Consider the following 21,715-nt stretch of genomic DNA (forward strand, 5'->3'; position numbering starts at 1 on the left):
ATCCACCATATCCAATCAGATCATCTAGATATGGGCTAACCAATAATTTGTAATAAAAGAAACAAAGTACTGGATTAACTCAGTGGGTCAGACAACATCTCATCTCTGGAGAACATGGATCGAGGCTGTTTTGGACCGAAATGCTCCAGAATGCTGCCTGACCTGCCTGAGTTACAACAGCTCATTGCGTTTTATTATGTAAACCATCATCAGTGGTTTCTTGCTCCTCAATGAATTGTAATGTTATGCCATAGTCACCCTTCACTAATATTCTACGCCCCGGTTTCCCATATGTCTTCTTCGCCACCTTATCCAACTGTGCTGTCAGCTTCAGGACCCTTGAAGATGTATAGCGAGGTTCCTTTGTTTCTCCATACTTCCCATGACCTTATCATTCATTTGTATGACCTTTCTTTATTAGGCCTCCTAAAGTGCCTCACCTTATACATGCCTTTCATCTCATTGCACTGCCCATTTTACCAAGTGTTCAATATCAACTTGCAGCCCATAGCAATCCTTGTCACTATCAATGATACCACCAACTTACATATCTTCTTTAAACTTACCATTATACTTTCTACATTCATATCCAAATCGTTAATGTACATAACAAGCAGTAAGGATTGCAGCACTACTCCCTATGATACAAAACTAATAATGGGCCTGCATTGACTTTATGATGGATATAACCTTTCCAGATGCTTTCTCTGACTGATTAAGTAGTTTGGTGTTGCACGGTTGTTGGTTTCTATTCCCAACCATATTAATTTACAATCTTTGTAAGATGACTTTCTTTGTTTTGATTGATTAAACTGCAGAATTCACAGGGGATGCATGCGTTTCCCACAGATTTTGTTTTGCCCTTCCATGTCCCAATGCCAGATGTCTGGTTTCTATTCAGCTACCTGTCAGGCAGAGATGAGATGTTCAGTGGAATATAAATGTATCCTTCTTCCCTTAAAATCAGCCTCCAGAATAAAGGCTTAGAAAGTGCATTGAGATGTGATTTCAAGGATCTGCATTCTTTTTGAAGCAGGCATTGTTGAACATGGAACAAATTTAGGTTAATGAGACCTAGGAGCAGAATTAGGCCATTCAGGCCATCAAGTTTACACTGCCATTCAATCATGGCTAATCTATCTTTCCCTTTCAACCCCATTCACATGGCTTTTCCACATGGCCCCTGACACCCTTACTAATCAAGAAACTATAATAAATTGAAACGATCCTATTATTTATTTTTGCAGCAATGTTTTTTCTAATTGTAGTAGGGAATACAACACTGCCTGGTGGTACAAAGCTTCATTTGGCTGAAACTGGAATGTTTTGTGAGTGGGCATTTGCATTAAATGTTATCTTTCCTTTGTTCAGGGGACATTGTGGGTCTATATGACAACCAAGGCTCCACTCCATTGGACCAACTTGCATCCGGTGTTGTCACACGCATCACCCAAAAATCAATTACCGTAGCCTTTGATGAATCCAGTGATCAGCTAAACTTTGATGGTGATTCTTCCTATAAACTTTTGAAATTGGCTAATGACGTCACCTATAAGAGAATGAAAAAGTAAACATTATATTTTGTACCTTAAACTGTGTTAACCTTTAACTGGTGCATGTTTGGTATTTTTAAGAAGTGAATGTAGTTTCTTGTTATATGCATCAGTAGAATATATCAGCCAGATATTACTACATTTGAACTTATTCTTATTTCTGTTATACTACATTTAAAACGTGTGGATAGCAGAATATCATTGCATTATTATTTACATCCATCACTTGATAATTCAGACCTCTACTCTGTTTCTGGGAACGAGGTCAAAAAGTACCTTAATGTTTGTGCTTTCTATCTCTTGAAATATAACATTTTTCACAGAACCCTGTAACGTTTTGGCAACTGATTTTAAATAATTTTTTGAGGCTTAGACTCATGTTTAGAAAATTCTATTCCATCGAAGCTTCTCTGCATTAAAAACAATATTTTCTTTCTAGTGCTTTAAAAGCCTTAAACCAATATCATGCTGGACCAGCCTCTAATCTCATAGATGTCTTGTTTGGTGCTTCCGAGCCAGGCTCTCCATCAGCAAGTCAAAGTAAGATCAATTTCTTAAATATTTTATCTTCATTGTCGTGATAATATTGAAAATTCAACTTTTACAATGCAGGTACATTAAAGACTCAAAAAAGATAGAAAAACAGAAAGTGTTGGAAACTCAGGAGGTCAGGCAGCATCTGTAGAAAAAGAAACGGGGTTAACATTTCAGGTCCAAGACCCTTCATGGGTTGAGGTGTATTATTGTAAAGTGTAACAAGTTAAAGTGAAAAGCTTTGTTTTGCAGGTTATCCAATCAGATCAGTTAACACTATACATAAATACAATCGCCAAACTCAAGTAAAATAGATAGAGCAAAGACTTGACTTTTGACATATGGTGCGGAAACAGGCCCTTCGGCCCACCAAGACTATACCGACCAGCCTATAGTGTACTATACCATACACTAACACTAGGTTCCTCACCAGGGACAATTTTACCGAAGCCAATTTACCTATAAACCTGCACATCTTTGAATTGTGGGAGGTAACTGGAGCACCCTAAGAAAACCCACATGGTCACAGGGAGGAAGTACAGACTCCGTTCAGACAGCACCCGTAGTCAGGATTGCAACCAGGTCTCTGGTGCTGTAAGGCAGCAACTCCCTTTGTGTCACCATGTTGTCCTAGGGGGAAAAAGGGGGAAAATACAGAGTGAACCGGAAAGGAGCAAAGGTATTAATTTTCTGCAACGGAGAAGGTTGGGATATGAGAAAACAAATGTCTCTGATCGGGTGGGACAAAATGATTAATTCAGCAATTAGAAGCATACTATGCTTTGTGTTATATTTTGCCAATGGTAGGGCTATGGGACATTTACAGCAGACCAGGCTATACTGATAGAGAGTGAAAAACTGAGCCAAAATCCCATATGGATTACTTGATGGAAATGCCCAGTTCTGATACAGCCTGAAAGGAAGAACTTGTTGGCTTAAATTGGGGAATTCATAATGGAGACCAAAACTTTCAACATGCCCAAATGGAAGATTTGGTGTTCGTTTGTGCTTAATCCTTGTAGTAACAGTGCAGGAGGCCACAGCCAGACCTGTCTACCTGGGCAGATGCTACCTGATTTGCTCATCATTTCCAACATTTCCTGTTTTTACTTCATATTTAAGCACCAGCAAATCTTTTGACTTTCAATGTCCTTTCCTATAAAGCGAATGTTCACTTTGATTCCACACACTTAAAACAAAAGTAGACACAATATTTAAAGCTGGAAGAAAATATATATATTCCACTTTTGTTCAGCATTGAACTCAGAAAGGTGGCTAGGTAAATTAGAATTAGGAATTCACTTTATCGTTGAATTTTATATTACTTGCAGATAAATATGTGAAAAACTTTCAGAACAATGCACTTAATATAGTCACATTTACCATGTTGCTAAACTGCCGTATGTGCGTGAATTAAACTCTTTTGATAAGAAGTCTTCTTTGCTGTTTTTCTTTAGACAGCCAGGAGTTGTACAATCCTCGTCTAGATGACTCTCAAAAAGAAGCTGTAACTTTTGCACTGTCGCAGAAGGAAGTGGCAATTATCCATGGCCCTCCTGGCACTGGGAAGACAACCACAGTTGTAGAAATAATTCTGCAAGCTGTGAAACAAGGCTTGAAGGTGATAATATTTTACATGAGATGTACTTGGAATATTTTACTTGACTAATTCATGAGCGAGGAGTGCATCTGTGCTTCATTCATCACAGGACTGGTTTCAGTTATCAAGAAATCGGAACGTGATCAGAAGATGATGAAAGGCCTTGGTTCCAACATGCAAGACAATTGTGCCACTTTTGTGATCTTTGGTAAACTTCTACCCTGCACAGAATGGGCTTTGTAGGCATCCGAACAGCAATTCGCCATCGTTATATAGAAACATAGAAAATAGGTGCAGGAGTAGGCCATTCGGCCCTTGGAGCCAATACATGATTCAAGATGATCATGGCTGATCATCCAAAATCATTACCCCGTTCCGGCTTTTTCCCCATACCCCTTGATTCCCTCAGCCCTAAGACCTAAGTCTAAATAGATATCTGATCCAAAGCATCCTCTGCAAGGCATATCCAATGACTGAAAAGCACTAGTTTACGGAGAGCAAAGTATAGGTTGAGAAGAATGATGGGAATATGTGAGCGAGAGATTTTTTTTAAAAAGGCTAAGAAGGCAAAAAATACTCCAATTTTAATTTATATTTAGAAAACTACAGAAGAAATTGGAAGAGCTCTGGCTGAAGTACATCATTAGACATAGGTGAGGTGCCGGAAGACTGGAGGATGACTAATTCTATGCCCGTTTTTAATAAAGGCTACAAGGAAAAGGTTGTAAGGCTGCAAGAAGCGAACTATAGACCTGTAAGCCTAACATCTCTGGGAGCAAAGTTACTGGATTGGATTCTGAGGGATAATCTATCCATGTATTTGGAAAGGCAAGAGTTGATTAGGGATTCTCAGCATCATTTTGTGCATGGAAGAGTATGTCTTACGAATTTGATTATGTTTTTCTTTTTTAAATCAAAATCTTTTTAATTTAGTTTTCAGGACATAACAAAGTGCAAAGTTGTTTATTTGGTACAGACAGAGTGTACGAAAAGAATGAATAAAAAAACAACTTATGCTAACATATAACAACACAACACCAATAAAAGAAAAATGAGATACCAAAAATAACCCCCAGTCACTGCCAGTGAGCATATGCAAATATCAGCCTGTCACAACAATAATCCATGATAAATGAATGGGTAGACTGTTAAGCTGTTAAACTGTGCTTGATGATCAAGCATTTATAAAGTCTGGAATGCATTTAACAAAAAAAAAAAAAAAACAAAGGTCCCCACGCTTTCTGAAACCTTCCATTTGAATGTTGAAGTGAGTACCTGATTTTCTCGAGCTTTAGGCAGGACATAATATCTGTCAGCCATTGAGTATGAGTGGGCGGGGATTATGTGTATTCTGAAGACTTAATAACCAAGAAACTTATGCTAACATATAACAAGACAACACCAATAAAAGAAAAATAAGATACCAAAAATAATCCCTCTCCAGTCACTGCCATTGGATGCAGGGAGAACTTGCTAACTGGATGCAGTGTTGGCTCAATGGTAAGTCCATGATAAATGAATGGGTAGACTGTTAAACTGTGCTTGATGATCTTGGATTGGTGTTGGGCCCATTGCCATTTATCATCTATGTCAACAATTTGGTTGATAATGTGAAAACATCAATATGAATAAATTTGCTGATGATCTTAAAATATGTGGTGTCATAGACAGTGAAAATGGTAATTAAGAATGACAGCAGGATCTTGATCAGTTAGGCAAATGGGCCAAGGAATCGCAACTGGTTCTTAATTTTGATGTGTGTGACGTGTTGCGTTTTCACGTCAAACCAGGTCAGGAACTTCACTGTGGATGGGTAGGACCCTAAGTTGTAGTTCAGAGGGATTTAGGAGGACGAACACCAGAATATGGTGTCACAGAGCGGTAGTAGGATGGTGAAGAAAGCATGATGACTTTCATCAGTCAGGGAATTGAGTATAGAAAAAAAAACAAGGTGCTGAAATAACTCAGTAGGTCAGGTAGCATCCCGAGAGAACATGGATTAGTGACATTTCAGGTTAGGATCCTTCATCAGGCTATAGAAACTGGGAAGTCTGAAGAAGGGTCTCGACCCGAAACGGCACCAATTCCTTCTCGCCATAGATGCCGCGCCACCCGCTGAGTTACTCCAGCATTTTGTGTCTACCTATAGAAGCTGGAATGTTAGTTTACCATTGTACGGGGTGTTATAGTTCAGCATTTGGAGAGCTGTGTCCATTTCTGGTCACATTGCTATAGAAAAGATACCATTAAGCTGGAAGGAGTACCAAGAAGATTTACGAGAATATTGCCCAGACATGAGACCCTGACCTATAGGGAAAGGCTGGGCAGGCTAGGATTTCACTTCTTGGAGCACAGGAGGCAGAGAGGTGATCTTCTAGAGATGTATAAAATCATAAGGAGAATTGATAGAATGATTGCACACTTTCTCTAGGCTAGGGGAATCAAGAACTAGAGGGCGGAGGTGTAAGATGAGAGGGGAAATATTTACTAGGAACCTGAGGGGACAATTTATTGCTCCGAGGGTGGTGGGTGTGGAACGAGCTACCACGTGAAATAGTTGAGGCAGGCACAATAATATTTAATAACCATTTGGCCAGGTTAGTGGATAGCAAACATGTATGTGGCTTAGGGCCAGGTCTGGGCAAATGGGACTAGCTTGGATGGGTCATCTTGGTCTGCACAGGTGAGTAGGACCAAAGTGCCTGTTTCTGTGCTCTATGACTCTCTGTCTCAATCTAGGAAGAAGAAGGGTCTCATCCCGAAACGTCACCTATTCTTTTCCCCCAGAGATACTCTCTGACCCGCTGAGTTACTCGAGCTTTTTGTGTCTATCTTCACTAAATGTCTTCAAGCTCATTAAATTCTGAACAAATGGAACTCTTGTAAAAGTAATTTTTGAAGAGGTTACTTAACAGCAATTAAAGAGAGCACCATCTTATTAAAACTTCATCTGAATTTATCGTCCATACTTTGGCTTCTGTGGTGAATAAAAGAAGCAACTCCTCACTTGATTCCAATGCTTGTTACAGCAGAGGTTGTGGCAGTGCAAGGTACTGAGGCCACAACCTCTGGATTTCTACATTTAACTGCATGTGTCTGAGAAAAAAAATGTCAAATTTACTTAATAGTCCTAGTAGCCCTGCAATAATCTTAATGCAAAATCAATTCACAAAATTAACTTGTTTAATGGTAATTAATTGTAATTTTAATAATTTCAATTGCTGGCAGCTGTTGATTCCTGCAAGTTTCTGGGTGCTGAAGATGATGATCAGATGAAAATGTGAGGGCATTTTAACAGTGACTATCCACAGCAGCTGAAAAAGAGCAAATATAGTTGTAACATTGTGCAAACAATTGTATTAATTTTAAAAGTCCTCTGAAACTCATTTTGTACATCTTAGACATAGAAGATTCTGTATATGGGATACAAGTTAGCAGTGAGGGTTCTCATTTGTCCATCTCCCAGATTGGAGGAGGTTGTTTGAGAAAATGAATTACATTTAATGGAGCTGTGTTTTGGCATTTTAAACCAGACGTAATGAGGTTAGCAGTGGATGTTATGTTTATTCACCTTCCTGAGTGAACGTATGTACAAGAGAGAGTCATAACTGCAGGATGAGTTGAGGGAACTGTCTTCTGCTGGTTCATACAAAGATGGACACAGAATGCTGGAGTACCTCAGCAGGTCAAGCAGCATCTCTGGAGAAAAGGAGTAGGTGTCGTTTCGGTCGGAATCCTTGTTCAGACTCTGAAGAGTTTGGTATTTTTATCCCACTTTCTCATTGACGGGAAAATCGCACAAGATATTTAAGGACAATGGAGAAGAAAAACAAGTAGAACTTTTGAGGCATTACTCTCAATCTTGAAAGCAGCTGGATATGCATCCCTGGATGCATCCCTGCAGTAGTACCGCACTCAATGCATATAGTTCGGCCATAACGGGATAGTTGAAACCACGCGTTATAGAAATTCGTGTTATAAAGGCACAATATGTCAAAGACAAAAGGCAGATAGGACTAGAGAGTTAATTAAGTTATTTTTCTCGCTGAAATTTGAAAAGCAAATGCCTTCTTAATAGCCAAAATTTTATTTTTAGTTACTGCAAGCTAAAAATATTAAAGACTATGTTATTTTTTAATGGAGTATCATGGCAGAAATAGCAATAGAAGCAAATGTTTGTTAATTTCAATGGTCACCTGCTGTGAAACTGACAGGTAGGCACAAAATGCTGGGGTAACTCAGCGGGACAGGCAGCATCTCTGGAGAGAAGGAATGGGTGAGATTTCGGGTCGAGACCCTTCTTCAGACTGTTGTCAGGTGAGTGGGTGGGACAAAGATAGAATGTAGTCAGAGACTGGTGGGAGAACTGGGAAGGGGGAGGGGACGGAGAGAGAGGGAAGCAAGGGCGATTTGATGTTAGAGAAGTCAATGTTCATACTGCTGGGGTGTAAGCTACCCAAGCGAAATATGAGGTGCTGTTCCTCCAATTTGCGCTGGGCCTCATTCTGACAATGGAGGAGGCTCAGGACAGAAAGGTCAGATTGGGAATGGGAGGGGGAGTTAAAGTGCTGAGCAACCGGGAGATCAGGTAGGTTAAGGCGGACTGAGCGGAGGTGTTCAGCAAAACGATAGCCGAGTTAGTCTGTGCTTAGTCTCGCCGATATTCAGGGTTGACACCTGGAACAGCGGATACAGCAGATGAGGTTGGAGGAGGTGCGTGAACCTCTGCCTCCCCTGAAAAGACTGTCGGGGTCCTTGATGGAGTCGAGGAGGGAGGTAAAGGGACAGGTGTTGAATAGTTTCACGTGATGTCAGCATTATGGTAGCATGCGTAATAGCTGGGAGTGTAGAACATTGTTTTCTGGGTCTTGGCATGGCAACAGCATGGGAACCTTAACTTTGGTTCAATTTTTTTAAAGTATTTGTGTATATCCTGATTCATCTTGCTTCATCAGTCCGTTTCCTGTCTAGACATTATGTTTCCTTAGAAAGTTTTCTTTTTATTCCCCAAGGTACTTTGCTGCGCTCCCTCTAATGTTGCTGTTGACAACCTTGTAGAGCGTCTGGCACAAATTGAAGAGAAGGTCCTGCGTTTAGGTCACCCTGCACGACTGCTTGAGTCTATACATCGCCACTCTCTGGATGCAGTGTTGGCACATGGAGATAACACCCAAATAGTATTGGAGATCAGAAAGGACATTGATCAGGCTTTTGTAAGTATCCTGCACCCAGGTTGCACAGTAAACCCTTGCACGTTTCTTCCCAGATGTTATCAGGTAACTGAATCATCCTACCACAACCAGAGAGCAGTGCTGAACTACTATCTACCTCATTGGTGAACCTCAGACTATCCTTGATCTTACTTTACTGGCTTTACCTTGCACTAAACGCTATAACTGAGTGAGGGGGGGTAAGGTTTAATCCAAGGCCGAGAGAGGAGAAACGCACGTTGCAGGGAGGGGGGGGGGGAATTCTCAAGCAAGGGGGATTAAACAACTTGCGCTCGGATTCTCAAGCTATAAGGTCCATTATTGTGAGTGTGATGTATTTGTTTGCTCACGGATATTTAAAAATATTCATTTAGATTATTTGCAGAAAAACTGAAGCAGGTCCATAGTATTGTGAGTTTACTGCTCATATTTGTTTGCAATTCACATATATTAATGAGACAATAAATGCTACAAAAAACATTTTTTTCAGCAAAAAAAAACAGGACAGAGGAAGAAAGTCCACTTTCATAGTCAAGAGTTTGAGAAAGGAGCTGAGATCGAGGGAAGAGGCAGCTACATCACAGATATTAAAAAAAGCCAGTGTCGTCTTGGCAACTAACACAGGTAGATGTATGAAAAGAACAAAGATCGTGGGTGGGATTTACGCAATTGGAAGCAACAATTAATTTCATTTCCTTGAATAACAAGATACAAGATTTCCTATGGACCCCTTGAGGCAATGCCGTTTTCAATACTGAGATAGAAAACTCAAATTTTCATTCATCAATTGCTGTGATGGAAGGCCAAAAAATCTCTCCACTGCAGTCAAGGCAAACAGGACGATTGTCCCAGAAAGTCACACGGGTTTCGTGGTGAGATCAAGAGCTCGCAGAGTCCCGCGGCCATTCCAAGCCGCGCGGGGCAGTGATGGCCCCGAAAAGGAGCTTCAAGATCGTGGTGGGGAAGAGGCGAGAGCCCTGAACATCACAGGGATATGTCCACAAAAAAAGCCAGTGTCGTCTTGGCAACTAACTCGACCAGCCCCGCGACGGCGACGGTGAGTCGTCGGCACCAGGTGGAGGCCGATGTATGATAAAAGACGAGAAAAGATCGTGGGTGGGATTTACGCAATTGGAAGCAACAATTAATTTCATTTCCTTGAATAACTGTCTCCTTTCCACAACCCGGAAAGTGATTAAATTTAGTAAAACAAAACAAACTTCTGGAGGTACTCAGTGCTAGGCAGCATCTGTGGAGGTAAATCGATAGACAATGTTTCAGGTTGGGACTCTTCTCCAGTCTGACAAAGGTTCCTGACCCAAAATGTTGTCTGTACATTACCCTCCATGGGTCCTGAGAGTAGACCTATTCTGGATCTAGGTCTAGACCAGGGACCTAGTTCCTGATGCTTAGCTTGGCTCACGCTAACTGTTAATGACATATGGTTGAATCTGTTTCACAGGGGGAGCTATAATTGAGCATTCTGTGAGGATTAGTCACATCTGTGTCCTCTATGCACATTGTGTTGTTTTTGAATTATGGAAGTCACATTATGCTCATGAAAGGCTCTAATCCCATTTAACAATTTAAATTTGTCTGAGAATTCGATTGCATTGCACACAAGGAATGAGTATCTGGGCTCTACTAGAACATAGAACAAAAAACAGGCCCTTTGGCTCACCGAACCTGGTGCCAAGACTGTACCAAAGCATCAGTTATCTACCTGTTCATAACTCATATCCATATCCATCCATTCCCTGCCAATCCACAACCCAATCCAGAAGGCTTTTAAACATATCTATTCTAACTCTCACCTCCAACATCATGTTGCAGGCACTCACCACCATCATTGAAAATACATTTGCCCCATACATCTCCTTTAAACTTTGTCCTTCTCAACTTAAAGCTATGTATGTCCTCTTGTATTTGATGTTTCCATCCTGGGAGAAAGATTCCTACTGTTTACAAAGTATTCTGAGAGTCCAATGTTGGTGCTCATGTACTGTTTTGTTTTTCACAGTTTTCTTTGTTATACATAGGTGCTTCTGACGATGGTCCATTAAAACTCTTGCCGAATGATTATTTTGATCTTGTGGTGATTGATGAGTGTGCACAGGCACTAGAAGCAAGCTGCTGGATACCGTTAATGAAGGCTCCAAAATGCATCCTGGCTGGAGATCACAAACAACTTCCTCCTACCATTATTTCTCGCAAGTAAGTTCACGCAAAGTCGTGAGAATTTCTTCATATTTTTATACTTCTCTCTGCTGCAAAAAAACATTTTGTTTGTACAATATTTTCGAAGTCTTATGTCTAGAAGATGTCCAGTAAAATAAGGTTCCAGAAAGTTTATATGCAAAGGCTGGAGAAGAGTGCTCTTGAGAATGTGGTCCCATGTTACAGGCTAGAACAATGGAAAAATACCCTGAGAGGCTTAATTCTGTGTTTGGAGGAAAAAGGTTCAGAAAGCTTTTTTGCACAGCATCCAACTTGACATGTCAGACAGTACCACTGGAGAAAAGGGATAGGTGGTGATCTGGGTCGGGACCCTACTTCAGTCTTTACTGACCAAAAGTTGCCCCTCACGTTCCTATTAAATCTTGCCCTTCTCACCTTAAACCAATGGTTTTTGATTCCCCTACCCTGGGTAAAAGACTCTGCGCATTCACCCTAGGTATTCTCACGATTTTATAAACCTCTATACGATCACCGCTCCTGCACTCAAGGAATAAAATCCTAGCCCTATAGCTCAGCTCCTCAAGTCCTAGCAACATTCCCTTCTCTGTACTCTTTCTAGCCTAATGAACAGTATTCCAAATGTGGCCTCGCCAACATCTTGTACAATTGTAATTGTGATTAATTTATTGGCCATGTATGCAAAAACATACAGGGAATTTGATTTGCCACAGTCATACCAAAAATTGTAACATAACATCCCAACTTCTGCACTCATTACACTGACTGATGGTCAATGTACTGAAAGTCTTCTTTACTCTTGCTCACTGTACCAAAGTCTACTTGCCCAGCTGATGAATAGCCTGCTGTAATTTTTGATAACCAACTCCATTGCCTACGATACCACCTAGTTAGTGTCATTTGCAAGAAACAATAATTTATAAGAAACCTGTGACAGTGGCTGTAAAGAGCACAATAAAGAGCATGCGGATTTTAAGCTAATTACAAAAGATAATTCGGGAAAGAATACTAAGCCATGTCTTAGAAAAACGACAAATTTTAATTGGATTGGAGGTTTCGAGAGATGGTGGAAGAAGATTCAAAATCATTTTTGAATGGGACTTTTTTTTTAATTGCAAGGGATGGAGTATGATTTTATTTGGATTTTTTTTTGCTGAATAGTTGATTCAGTTACATAGCACTTAATTGATTCCTTCTGTGCTGCATCACTCAATGATTGTAATAATGAAAATAATCATCTAATTAAACATTAACATTTGAAATATTTCACACAACCTCTAAAAATATTCCACGCAAACAGTTTGAGCATGTTTTGATTTCTCATTTGGTGTCTTGTAATGAATTGAGATCCCGAGGGGCCACTCAACATTACCTTTTTATTTTAGTGAGATAGAGAGTATAAGGGAGAGCCCTTTTGTGTACAATTTCAAAAAAAACCATCTTGCACTCGATTACAAAGTTGTGATACTAAAAGTTGCCTGCTAAATGTTTGTTTTATGATGCTTTCTCTAATCAGGGTTCCTTTAGCTAATTTTCTTCGGACCCTTTGAGCCAGTTTATATATATTAGGGCCTAATTCAACACAGACCAAGGTCAAATATAGGACCTTTCTTATGTACAATCCTTATCTTTTTACTGGATTAGTTCATCGGCCACCTGGGAGCACTTTGGAGTAATGATGTTTCAGAAACTTCTTAATATTAATTGATGGATTAAAGTTCTACTGGAGTCAAATGCATAAAATGGGCTACGTTTATGGCATTTCCATAATGTACATCAGTATCCAAGCCAAGCCAGAAGAAGTTAGAAGGAGAAACAGGAACTGCAGCTGCTGGTTTACGAAAAAATGATACTGAGTGCTGGAATGAATCAGCAGGTCAGGCAACACCTCTGGAGAACATGGATAGGTGACATTTCTGGCTGGAACCCGTCATCAGGGACCCTTCTTCAACTCGACTAGGAACGTTATCTATCCATGTTCTCTAAAGATGCTGCCTGACCCACTGAGTTACTCTAGTGCATTTTTTCCATGGAAAAAAAATCAGATTTGATCATTGAAGATCATTTTTTAAATGTAACTTTACTGTAGAAAAATCTCAGGCACTGAAAACTTTTTGAACAAATGAGACTACATAATTTTAATTTTAATTGTTTTGGAGATCTTTAAAAGCATGATTTCTTTATTTTTATCTCTCAACCCCACATTTTTTTCCTTCTCTGCTTTTTTTTAATCTCCTTTGCTTTCAGTACTGTTTTATTCCATTGATTGAAATGTTCTAATTGATATTTGTGGAAGCGGAGACCTTTGTTTAAGGAGGCATGTGGTTGTTTATTCTTGTCACATATATCCTACGTTCCTTGTGGCCAGAGCTGTTTTGATATTTGTAGTAATCTTGAGTACCAGAGCCAAGTGGAACGGTGTAGGTGCACAGTGCCTGTGGGACGGTGTAGGTCTCAATCAAAACCTGCAGATGTTGGAGGTGTGAAGTTAAAACAGAAAACACTAAATATTCAGCAACTCAGGCAGCATCTTTGGAAAGAGAAATTGAGTTCTCATGATTGTTCTTGTTCCATGATTCTTCCTACACATGCTGCCCATTTTGGTCTATGTTTCCTGTATTTTTTGCTTTTGTAGTTGCGATTGATGGAGAGCCCTGATTGCTTTGCCACTCACTGATTGCAGAAATCCACTTGTTTGAGTTAGCCAACACTGTTCATGGACAAATTTCTTGAACTTCGGTTGGGAATAAAAGCAAGCAGGATTGTAATCTCTATGTTGGAAAGCCCATATGTACGAGTGCCGGATTCGGTTTGATATATAATCCCATCTACAATTAATATCTTAGGAAGGAAGTGTGAGAACCTTTTCAAGGCAATAATTTAAAAACAGAACAAAGCATTGCCTCTTAATTGTGAACAAATTCATATCAACATAGTTGCTGCGGAGGTCCGAGTGAATGTGAATTCATGGTACCCTTGGTAACCCAGACAACAATCGTGACAGATTGGACACCCCAGACCCCTAAATTGCTGCGTCATTATTTAAAAAGAAAAGATGCTGAAGTCCATTATTAAGGAGGTAATAGCAGGAGGTAATAGCAGGACATTTAGAAAATCATAAGCCAATCAAGCAGAGTCAACATGCAGTGATTTAGTGGATTTACCTGTGGATTTACCATGTGGATGCTGACAGGATGTTTCCTCTAGTTGAGGGTATGTAGAACTAGGAGCATAGTTTTATTTCCAATGGTGGATGTGGAATATTTTTCACTGAAAAGGTCAAAACTCTGGTATTGGCTTCTTGAGATGTGTATAGGAAAGAACTGCAGATGTTGGTTTAAATCGAAGATAGACACAAAATGCTTGAGTAACTAGGACCATCATCTACCCATGTTCTCTTAGAGATGCTGCCTGACCCACTGAGTTACTCTAGATATGGCAGCATCTCTGAATAGAAGGAATGGGTGGCGTTTCGGGCTGAGACCCTTCTTCAGACTGAGAGTGATAGTTCTTGAGATAGTTGTGCAGAGAATTTGAATATAATCAAATCCAAGATAGACCTACGTATGAACTAAAAGGGAGTCGAGAGGTATGAGGAGAGAACAGGAAAGTGGCGCAGAGATCATGATTCGATTAGCTTGATCTTATTGAATGGCCGAGCTGACCCAATGAACCAGCTGGTCAACTTCTTCTCCTCAAAATGTTCTTTTGTCTCCCAAATTCCCTGGTTGTTTGCTCATCACCTCACCCTGATTATATATTGTCAATCCACTGACCTCATTTGGAAATCCACACCCGTACCAAGCAGTCAGCATATGAATTGCAGAAGTTCAAAACAGCAGGCCACCAGTAGGAATGAGTAAGAATGGACACAAATGATAAATTAATATTATTACGAATTATTTGATGAATTCTTTTTTGACATATAAAAATAAAAGTAAACCTGCAGTATCATTTTTCATTTTGCCATATTAATTGATAGCATTAATGGAGGTTTGCAGTGATAAATTTTGTCGGCGCTTTGCACTGGATGCAATGCTGGTTGGGTGCATTAGGAACACTAGTCATTTTTCAGACTTTTTTCTTACAAATTTTATTTTAAAATGAATAAAACTGATCATCTAACATGTGCAGGGTTTTTAACCCAGTACTGAGTAATGATATTGGGCCCTGTGCAATGTTAATCTGTAACACCAACAACTGACATAATACCGAGATATTTCAAGGAAGCACATGCAATATTTAAATAAAACTCCATCAAAGTTGAATGCTATATTCTGGTCAATTTGAAATGCTTAATTATTTCATAATGGCTTTTACAAACTAATGAAGCCTCGTTAAGTTTTATATGGTATAATTACAGTTTGAAGATGATCAGCAAATTTGGACATTTCTAATAATATCCTTAAAAATTGTTGTGCTTTGACCTTAATTGAATGTAATCATCTTCCTTCTCTGAATTTTCTTTAACGCTCAACTGTTCTTTGCACATTCCCAACAGGGCTGCAGCTAAAGGCCTATCACTCAGCTTGATGGAGCGACTAATCCAGAAGTATGGTGAGCAGGTTGTGAGAATGCTGACTGTGCAGTATCGAATGCACAATGCTATAATGCAATGGGCTTCCAAACAGATGTACGGAGGACGACTTGTTGCTCACAAGATGGTGGCAACACATCTTCTAATGTAAGCATGGTAATTAAATAAAAGTTGAAACTGCTTCAAATATCCCACAGATTGACAACTTTTGTGGTGAGCGAAATTCATAATTAACTATTCAGGATGATGACCTGTCATCTTTCCGCGAACATAGACCAATACGGCACAAGAATAGGCCCTTGGGCCCATAATGTGCGGAACATGATGCCAAGACCATCGGCTATCGACCTGCACACACCCCATATCCTTCCATTCCCTGCATATTCTGCCTGTCCAAAAGTCTTTTTAATGCCACTAACTAACACATCTACTTCAACCACCAACCCCAGCAGCACGTTACAGGCATTCAACAACTTCTATGTTAGAAATGCTTGCCCCGCACATCGCCTTTAAACTTTGCCCCTCTCATCTTAAAGCTGTGCCCTTTAATGAGATGATGATGCAAGAGATTTAACAGTTTTCAACCACACAGTATTTTAGTACCTTCATAGTTAATTTCTGAGTCATCTCTATATAACTAAAAGTCTTCGTCTTGTTTGTGCCCACGATGTGTCTCCGTGTTAATCTGGTTAATTCCTATCTTCTTCCAAACGCTAGGCCACAGCCTTCCCATTTTCACACACTACTTACATTTTTCCCGTGGAAATATAGATTTCCACCTATATTTCAGAAATTATTAATCGTCAAAATTTAAAAAACAGCCCAATTTCTTCAAACTTACCCATTTCGGGAAATAAAAATCCAAGTGACGACACAATGCACTCACAAGGCAGGACGGGCCACTCCGGGAGGGAGGGGCATTCCAGCGCTCCAACCCCCCCATCCCTCTCCCCCTCTCTCCCCTTAGAGATTAGTTTAACTTGGCATCTTGTTTGGCATAGACATTGTGGGCAAAGGATGTGTTCCTGTGCTCTACATTTCTATGTTCACTGTATTATAATTGTGAAAAGATCATTATCAAAATCACTCATGTTATCCCATGTGTCTGTGACAATCGTAACCTGAAGCAGGTCGCCTGTCAGTGATGTCAGAAGTTTCAGAGAACATTGTTGCCTAGCTGGCTGGGACTGTCCTTACATAGTTCCATTCTTTTCCATCCAGCCATGGCCAGGTAATCACTTGCAGTGACTTCCCATCCTATGCATCATTACCTTCCAAAGGATCTATCCTTGGCTTGTACTGTTCCTCATCTATGTTCTGACTGTGATATACTTCAGAAACACTTATTTGGTCCTTTCTCACCACCATGCTTCACAACTCCACTGGAATCCCCATCTCATATTGATCTCTGTTTTCATTTGTATTACGTATTAAAATCTACCTGTTTGATTGATCTTGTCCTCATGGTCACCTATCCATGTATCTTGCTTTAAGATTTCGTATTATATTTTGATTGATAATATTCCTATGAAATGTGGTAAGTTGACCTATTAGACATGTTAAATAAAAGTATTTTATATTTAAAACAAGTACATGAATGGGGAAAAAAAGCAATGTGGAACAAGGAAGAAAGTTTTGTTGAGTGAGGGGGTAAACATAATTAAATGATGGAGGGTGATAGTTTAAAGCAAAATAAATTGGTAATAGGGTAAATAAATAAAAAATCTTTCCTACAGTGTATGCCCAGATGAGTCCTTGAACACACCTTATAGAGGCTTAGGATAATTTATTTATCTTCAAAATCTATGTATCTTATTCTTTTTTTGAAATAGTTTTTCACATTGTACCCTCTACGTGCTCTCCTCCTGCTCCCGCCCCCACAAAATAATTCTATTGTTTCTTAACTATTTTAAAACTATATCATTTAATTTATATTACTTTCCTCATTCCTCTTACCAGATTGCAACATTTCATACACTAATCTCAAATATGAGGTCTGCCATGCCAAACATAATGCTGTAGGTTCTATTGGAGGATGATATTGGGTTGTTAGATCAATGAGCAGGGATCCACACTTAAGTAGAAGGCACTAGATGGTTGTGCAGCCATCCACTCACAAGTAACATTGCATTGTTCATCCAGTCATGCTGCCTTTTGATTTACTCCCTACCTTTGCCAGTTGTATTGCTTACTGAGACAGACTCACAGGCTGTCAGTACAAAATTTAGCCTGGGAGATTTAAGACTGTGGTTATGCAATATAGAACAAATGGGGGGGATGGCACAGCAGTGCAGTGGTTGAGATGCTGCCTTACAGCTCCAGAGATCCGGGTTCGATCCTGACTACGGGTGTTGTCCGTACGGAGTTTATACGTTCTCCCTGTGCCCGCGTGGGTTTTCAGTTTAGTTTATTGTCACGTGCACAACATACGGTGAAAAGCGTTTGTTGCGTGCTAACCATTCAGTAGAAAGACAATACATGATTATAATCGATCCATTTACAGTGTATAGATACATGATAAGGGCATAACGTTTAGTTAAAGGTAAAGCCAGCAAAGCCAGATAAAGGACAGTCCGAGGCTCACCAAAGAGGTAGATAGTATTTCAGCATTGTTTTTTCCCCATGCTCCAGTTTCCTCCCACATTCTAAAGACATGCAGGTTTGTAGGTTAATTGACTTCTGTAAATTTGTAAATTGTCCCTAGAAAGTAGGATGGTGCTAATGTATGGGGTGATCGCTGGTCGGCGCGGACTCGGTGGGCCGAAGGGCCTGTTTCCACACTGTATCTCTAAAGTCTAAAGTAAAGTCTTAATGCAGCTATTTGGAATTTGAAGTAAAAAAGAATGCCAAACATACTCAGCAGGTTAGCTACTGTTAGCTGGCATCTCTGGAGAGGGCAAAATTGAGGTAATATCATGGATAAATGACCTTCCATCAGAACTGGCCCAAAATGACAAAACTAGAAAGACTGGTTATCCAAAATTGTTAAATTCAACATTGAGTCCCCAGAGCTGCAAAATGTCTCGATGAAAGATGAGGTGCACATTGTGCGTACATTAGGTTTCATTGCAGGATTTTTGAGTGCGAATGGAATGGAGAATTAAGTGACAGGCAACTGCAAACTCAAGGTCACATTTGTGGACTGCAAAGCAGTAATCCCAACTGCATTTGGTTTCTCTTGTATAGAGCAGAGCAAATTGTGAAAATCAAATGCTGTGTGCTAAATTGGAAGTACAAATGAAAATACATTATTTGCAGGAGTGGGCCATTCGGCCCTTCGAGCCAGCACCGCCATTCAATGTGATCATGGCTGATCATACCCAATCAGTACCCTGTTCCTGCCTTCTCCCCATATCCCTTGACTCCGCTATCGTTAAGAGTCCTATCTAGCTCTCTCCTGAAAGTATCCAGAGAACCAGCCTCCACTGCCCTCTGAGGCAGAGAATTCCACAGACTCGCAACTCTCTGTGAGAAAAAGTGTTTTCTCGTCTCTGTTCTAAATGGCTTACCCCTTATTCTTAAACTGTGGCCCCTGGTTCTGGATTCCCCCAACATCGGGAACATGTTTCCTGCCTCTAGCGTGTCCCAATACTTAACAATCTTATATGTTTTAATAAGATTCCCTCTCATCCTTCTAAACTCCAGAGTGTACAAGCCCAGCCGCTCCATTCTCTCAGCATATGACAGTCCTGCCATCCTGGGAATTAACCTTGTAAACCTACGCTACACTCCCTCAATAGCAAGAATGTCCTTCCTCAAATTAGGGGACCAAAACTGCACACAATACTCCAGGTGTGGTCTCACTAGGGCCCTATACAACTGCAGAAGGACCTCTTTGCTCCTATACTCGACTCCTCGTGTTATAAAGGCCAACATGCCATTCGCTTTCTTCACTGTCTGCTGTACCTGCATGCTTACTTTCATAGACTGATGAACAAGGACCCCCAGATCCCATTGTACTTCCCCTTTTCCCAACTTGACGCCATTTAGATAGTAATCTGCCTTCCTGTTTTTAATACCAAAGTGGATAACCTCAAATGTATCCACATTAAACTTCATTTTCCATGCATCTGCCCACTCCCCCAACCTGTCCAAGTCACCATGCATTCTCATAGCATCCTCCTCACAAATGCATTCACTCTGCAACGAGTGCCTGGGCCTCTGGATGTTGCCAGGGGAGAACAGGGATAGGGGGCTTTCTTACCTCCCCCCCCCCCAATCAGTTTGAAAAGGGTCCCTACCTGAAAGATTACGTAAACATCCATGTTCCCCAGGGATGCTGCTTGACCCGCTGATTTACTCCAGCACTTGGTGTCTTTTTTTCACTATGTTAGCTGGTATGTTTGATAAGGTATTTACCAGTGTATAGGCGATCAAACAATTTAGGAGGACTAAGAGAATGTTTGTCATTATTTCAGGGTGTTGGAATGCACAGGTGCAGGTGTTTCATCTTTTGAGTTGGTTAAACCAATCTGGAGAACCATATTTGTTTTTGCATCATAGACCCGGAAAGTCATATTGATTTTGGAAAGTACAGATAATCTGTTTACTTGATATGAGGACTGGTTTCTTAATCCAGAGTGATTTCTTTGGTTTGGAGATTAAAGTTGGACCTGACCGTGGTGTTTAAAATGATAAAGTGTGGTAGGGTAAACCAGGAACACATATCTTAAAAGTAAAATTAGATCATTTAGCAGCACAATTGGAAAGTACCTCTTAATGTCAAGAGTAATCAAAATCAATAATTTTCTAGATAGATAGTACATGCTGCTTCAATAGAAAATTTAAGATTTTATACGGTAAAGGATATAGATCAAAGGTGTGTCAGTGAAATTCTGGTGAGTATCAGCCATGATTTAATTATAGTGGAACAGACTTAAAGGGATTGGATTATATGGTCTTGAAAGCAAAAAATTAAATTCCAGTGTTCCCATATCTGTTCTGATTTATTCTTGAAATCAAAGCTTTGTTCAGCTCTTTCCTGGAGTTTTAAAATTTGTGGATGTTGTGGCGTCTACTTTTCTAATATCAGGAAGAATGGACATTCACTTTAATTGTATTGCCTCTTACACCTGATGGATGTCACCTGCAATCTAATCCTTTCTTGGAAGGTGACACCTTGGTAAAACAGAATCTGATTCCCAATTTTACACCGATTAGTGTGCTATAAGGAAACATTGTTTTAAAAGAGCTTTGCCCTTCAGTGATATTTGTGTGTGTTATTTCAGGCGTGTTCACATATGTACTCAAAGGAATAAGATTTGCGAAATGGCTTTGTGCTCAAACCAGGCCATTAATATACTGAATTTGATCATAACATTTCACAGAATAGCAATTCTGCAAGCTGGCAAGATGAAGAATGAGTAGGAGGAGGGATGTGGGATGAAATTACTTCCATTCTTTCCAAGCTTCAAAGGCTAATGAAGACATCAATGCTACACAGAAATTAATTGTATCTTGGCAAAATGTTATGAGCAATTTTAGTAAAGGAGACCCCATGTGCACAGATGCACACTCCCAATTAATCATCTTTATTGACTATGGTGTTGTGGGCTGATTTCTCTCCCACAGTAATGCAAGATTGTTGATGGATGGTTCTTTATACACAGCAGTAGTTTCCTATTAACTGCTGTTTTCATACTAGGGATCTGCCTGGGGTTGATTCTACAGAAGAGACGACAATTCCACTGCTTCTCATTGATACCTCAGGATGTGGTCTGCTTGAAATTGATGAAGAAGATGAACAATCCAAAGGAAATAAGGGTACTGTATCATTAATGGGGGATAAGGTTAGGTTCAGAAGTTTGATTTTCTTTAGCAAATTGCGATAATTGTTCTTGGAACAAAAAAAGCATTTCTCTGCAACTTTGTTAATTATGCATTCAGGTTAAGTTCTTGTGTGTGTTACTTTGACGAGGTTTTCTTCAGAATCATAGAATAATACAGTGTGGAAACAGTCCCTTCAGAGCAACATGCTCCATCTACACTCATCCCATCTGCCTGCGTTTGGCCCAAATCCCTTTAAACCTATCCTATCCATGTAGCTGTCCAAATGTATTTTAAACATTGTCATAGTACCTGTCTC

The 21,715-nt window shown here is 40.0% G+C and overlaps 1 protein-coding gene across 1 annotated transcript in view; it reads left to right on the top strand.

Annotated features, from left to right (window-relative positions):
• The window catches only part of ighmbp2 (immunoglobulin mu DNA binding protein 2), a 44,834-nt gene that overhangs the window by 7,942 nt on the left and 15,177 nt on the right, over positions 1–21,715 (top strand). The window contains exons 4-12 of the mRNA XM_055649691.1: positions 1,372–1,567; positions 1,993–2,093; positions 3,545–3,708; positions 8,700–8,904; positions 8,993–8,996; positions 9,388–9,521; positions 10,937–11,111; positions 15,595–15,777; positions 21,275–21,393. Of these exons, the coding sequence (XP_055505666.1) occupies positions 1,372–1,567; positions 1,993–2,093; positions 3,545–3,708; positions 8,700–8,904; positions 8,993–8,996; positions 9,388–9,521; positions 10,937–11,111; positions 15,595–15,777; positions 21,275–21,393 (1,281 nt within the window). The remainder of the gene's footprint in view (positions 1–1,371; positions 1,568–1,992; positions 2,094–3,544; positions 3,709–8,699; positions 8,905–8,992; positions 8,997–9,387; positions 9,522–10,936; positions 11,112–15,594; positions 15,778–21,274; positions 21,394–21,715) is intronic.

This window comes from Leucoraja erinacea, chromosome 18 (assembly GCF_028641065.1).
Source record: "Leucoraja erinacea ecotype New England chromosome 18, Leri_hhj_1, whole genome shotgun sequence".
In the NCBI taxonomy this organism is placed as follows: Eukaryota; Metazoa; Chordata; class Chondrichthyes; order Rajiformes; family Rajidae; genus Leucoraja; species Leucoraja erinaceus.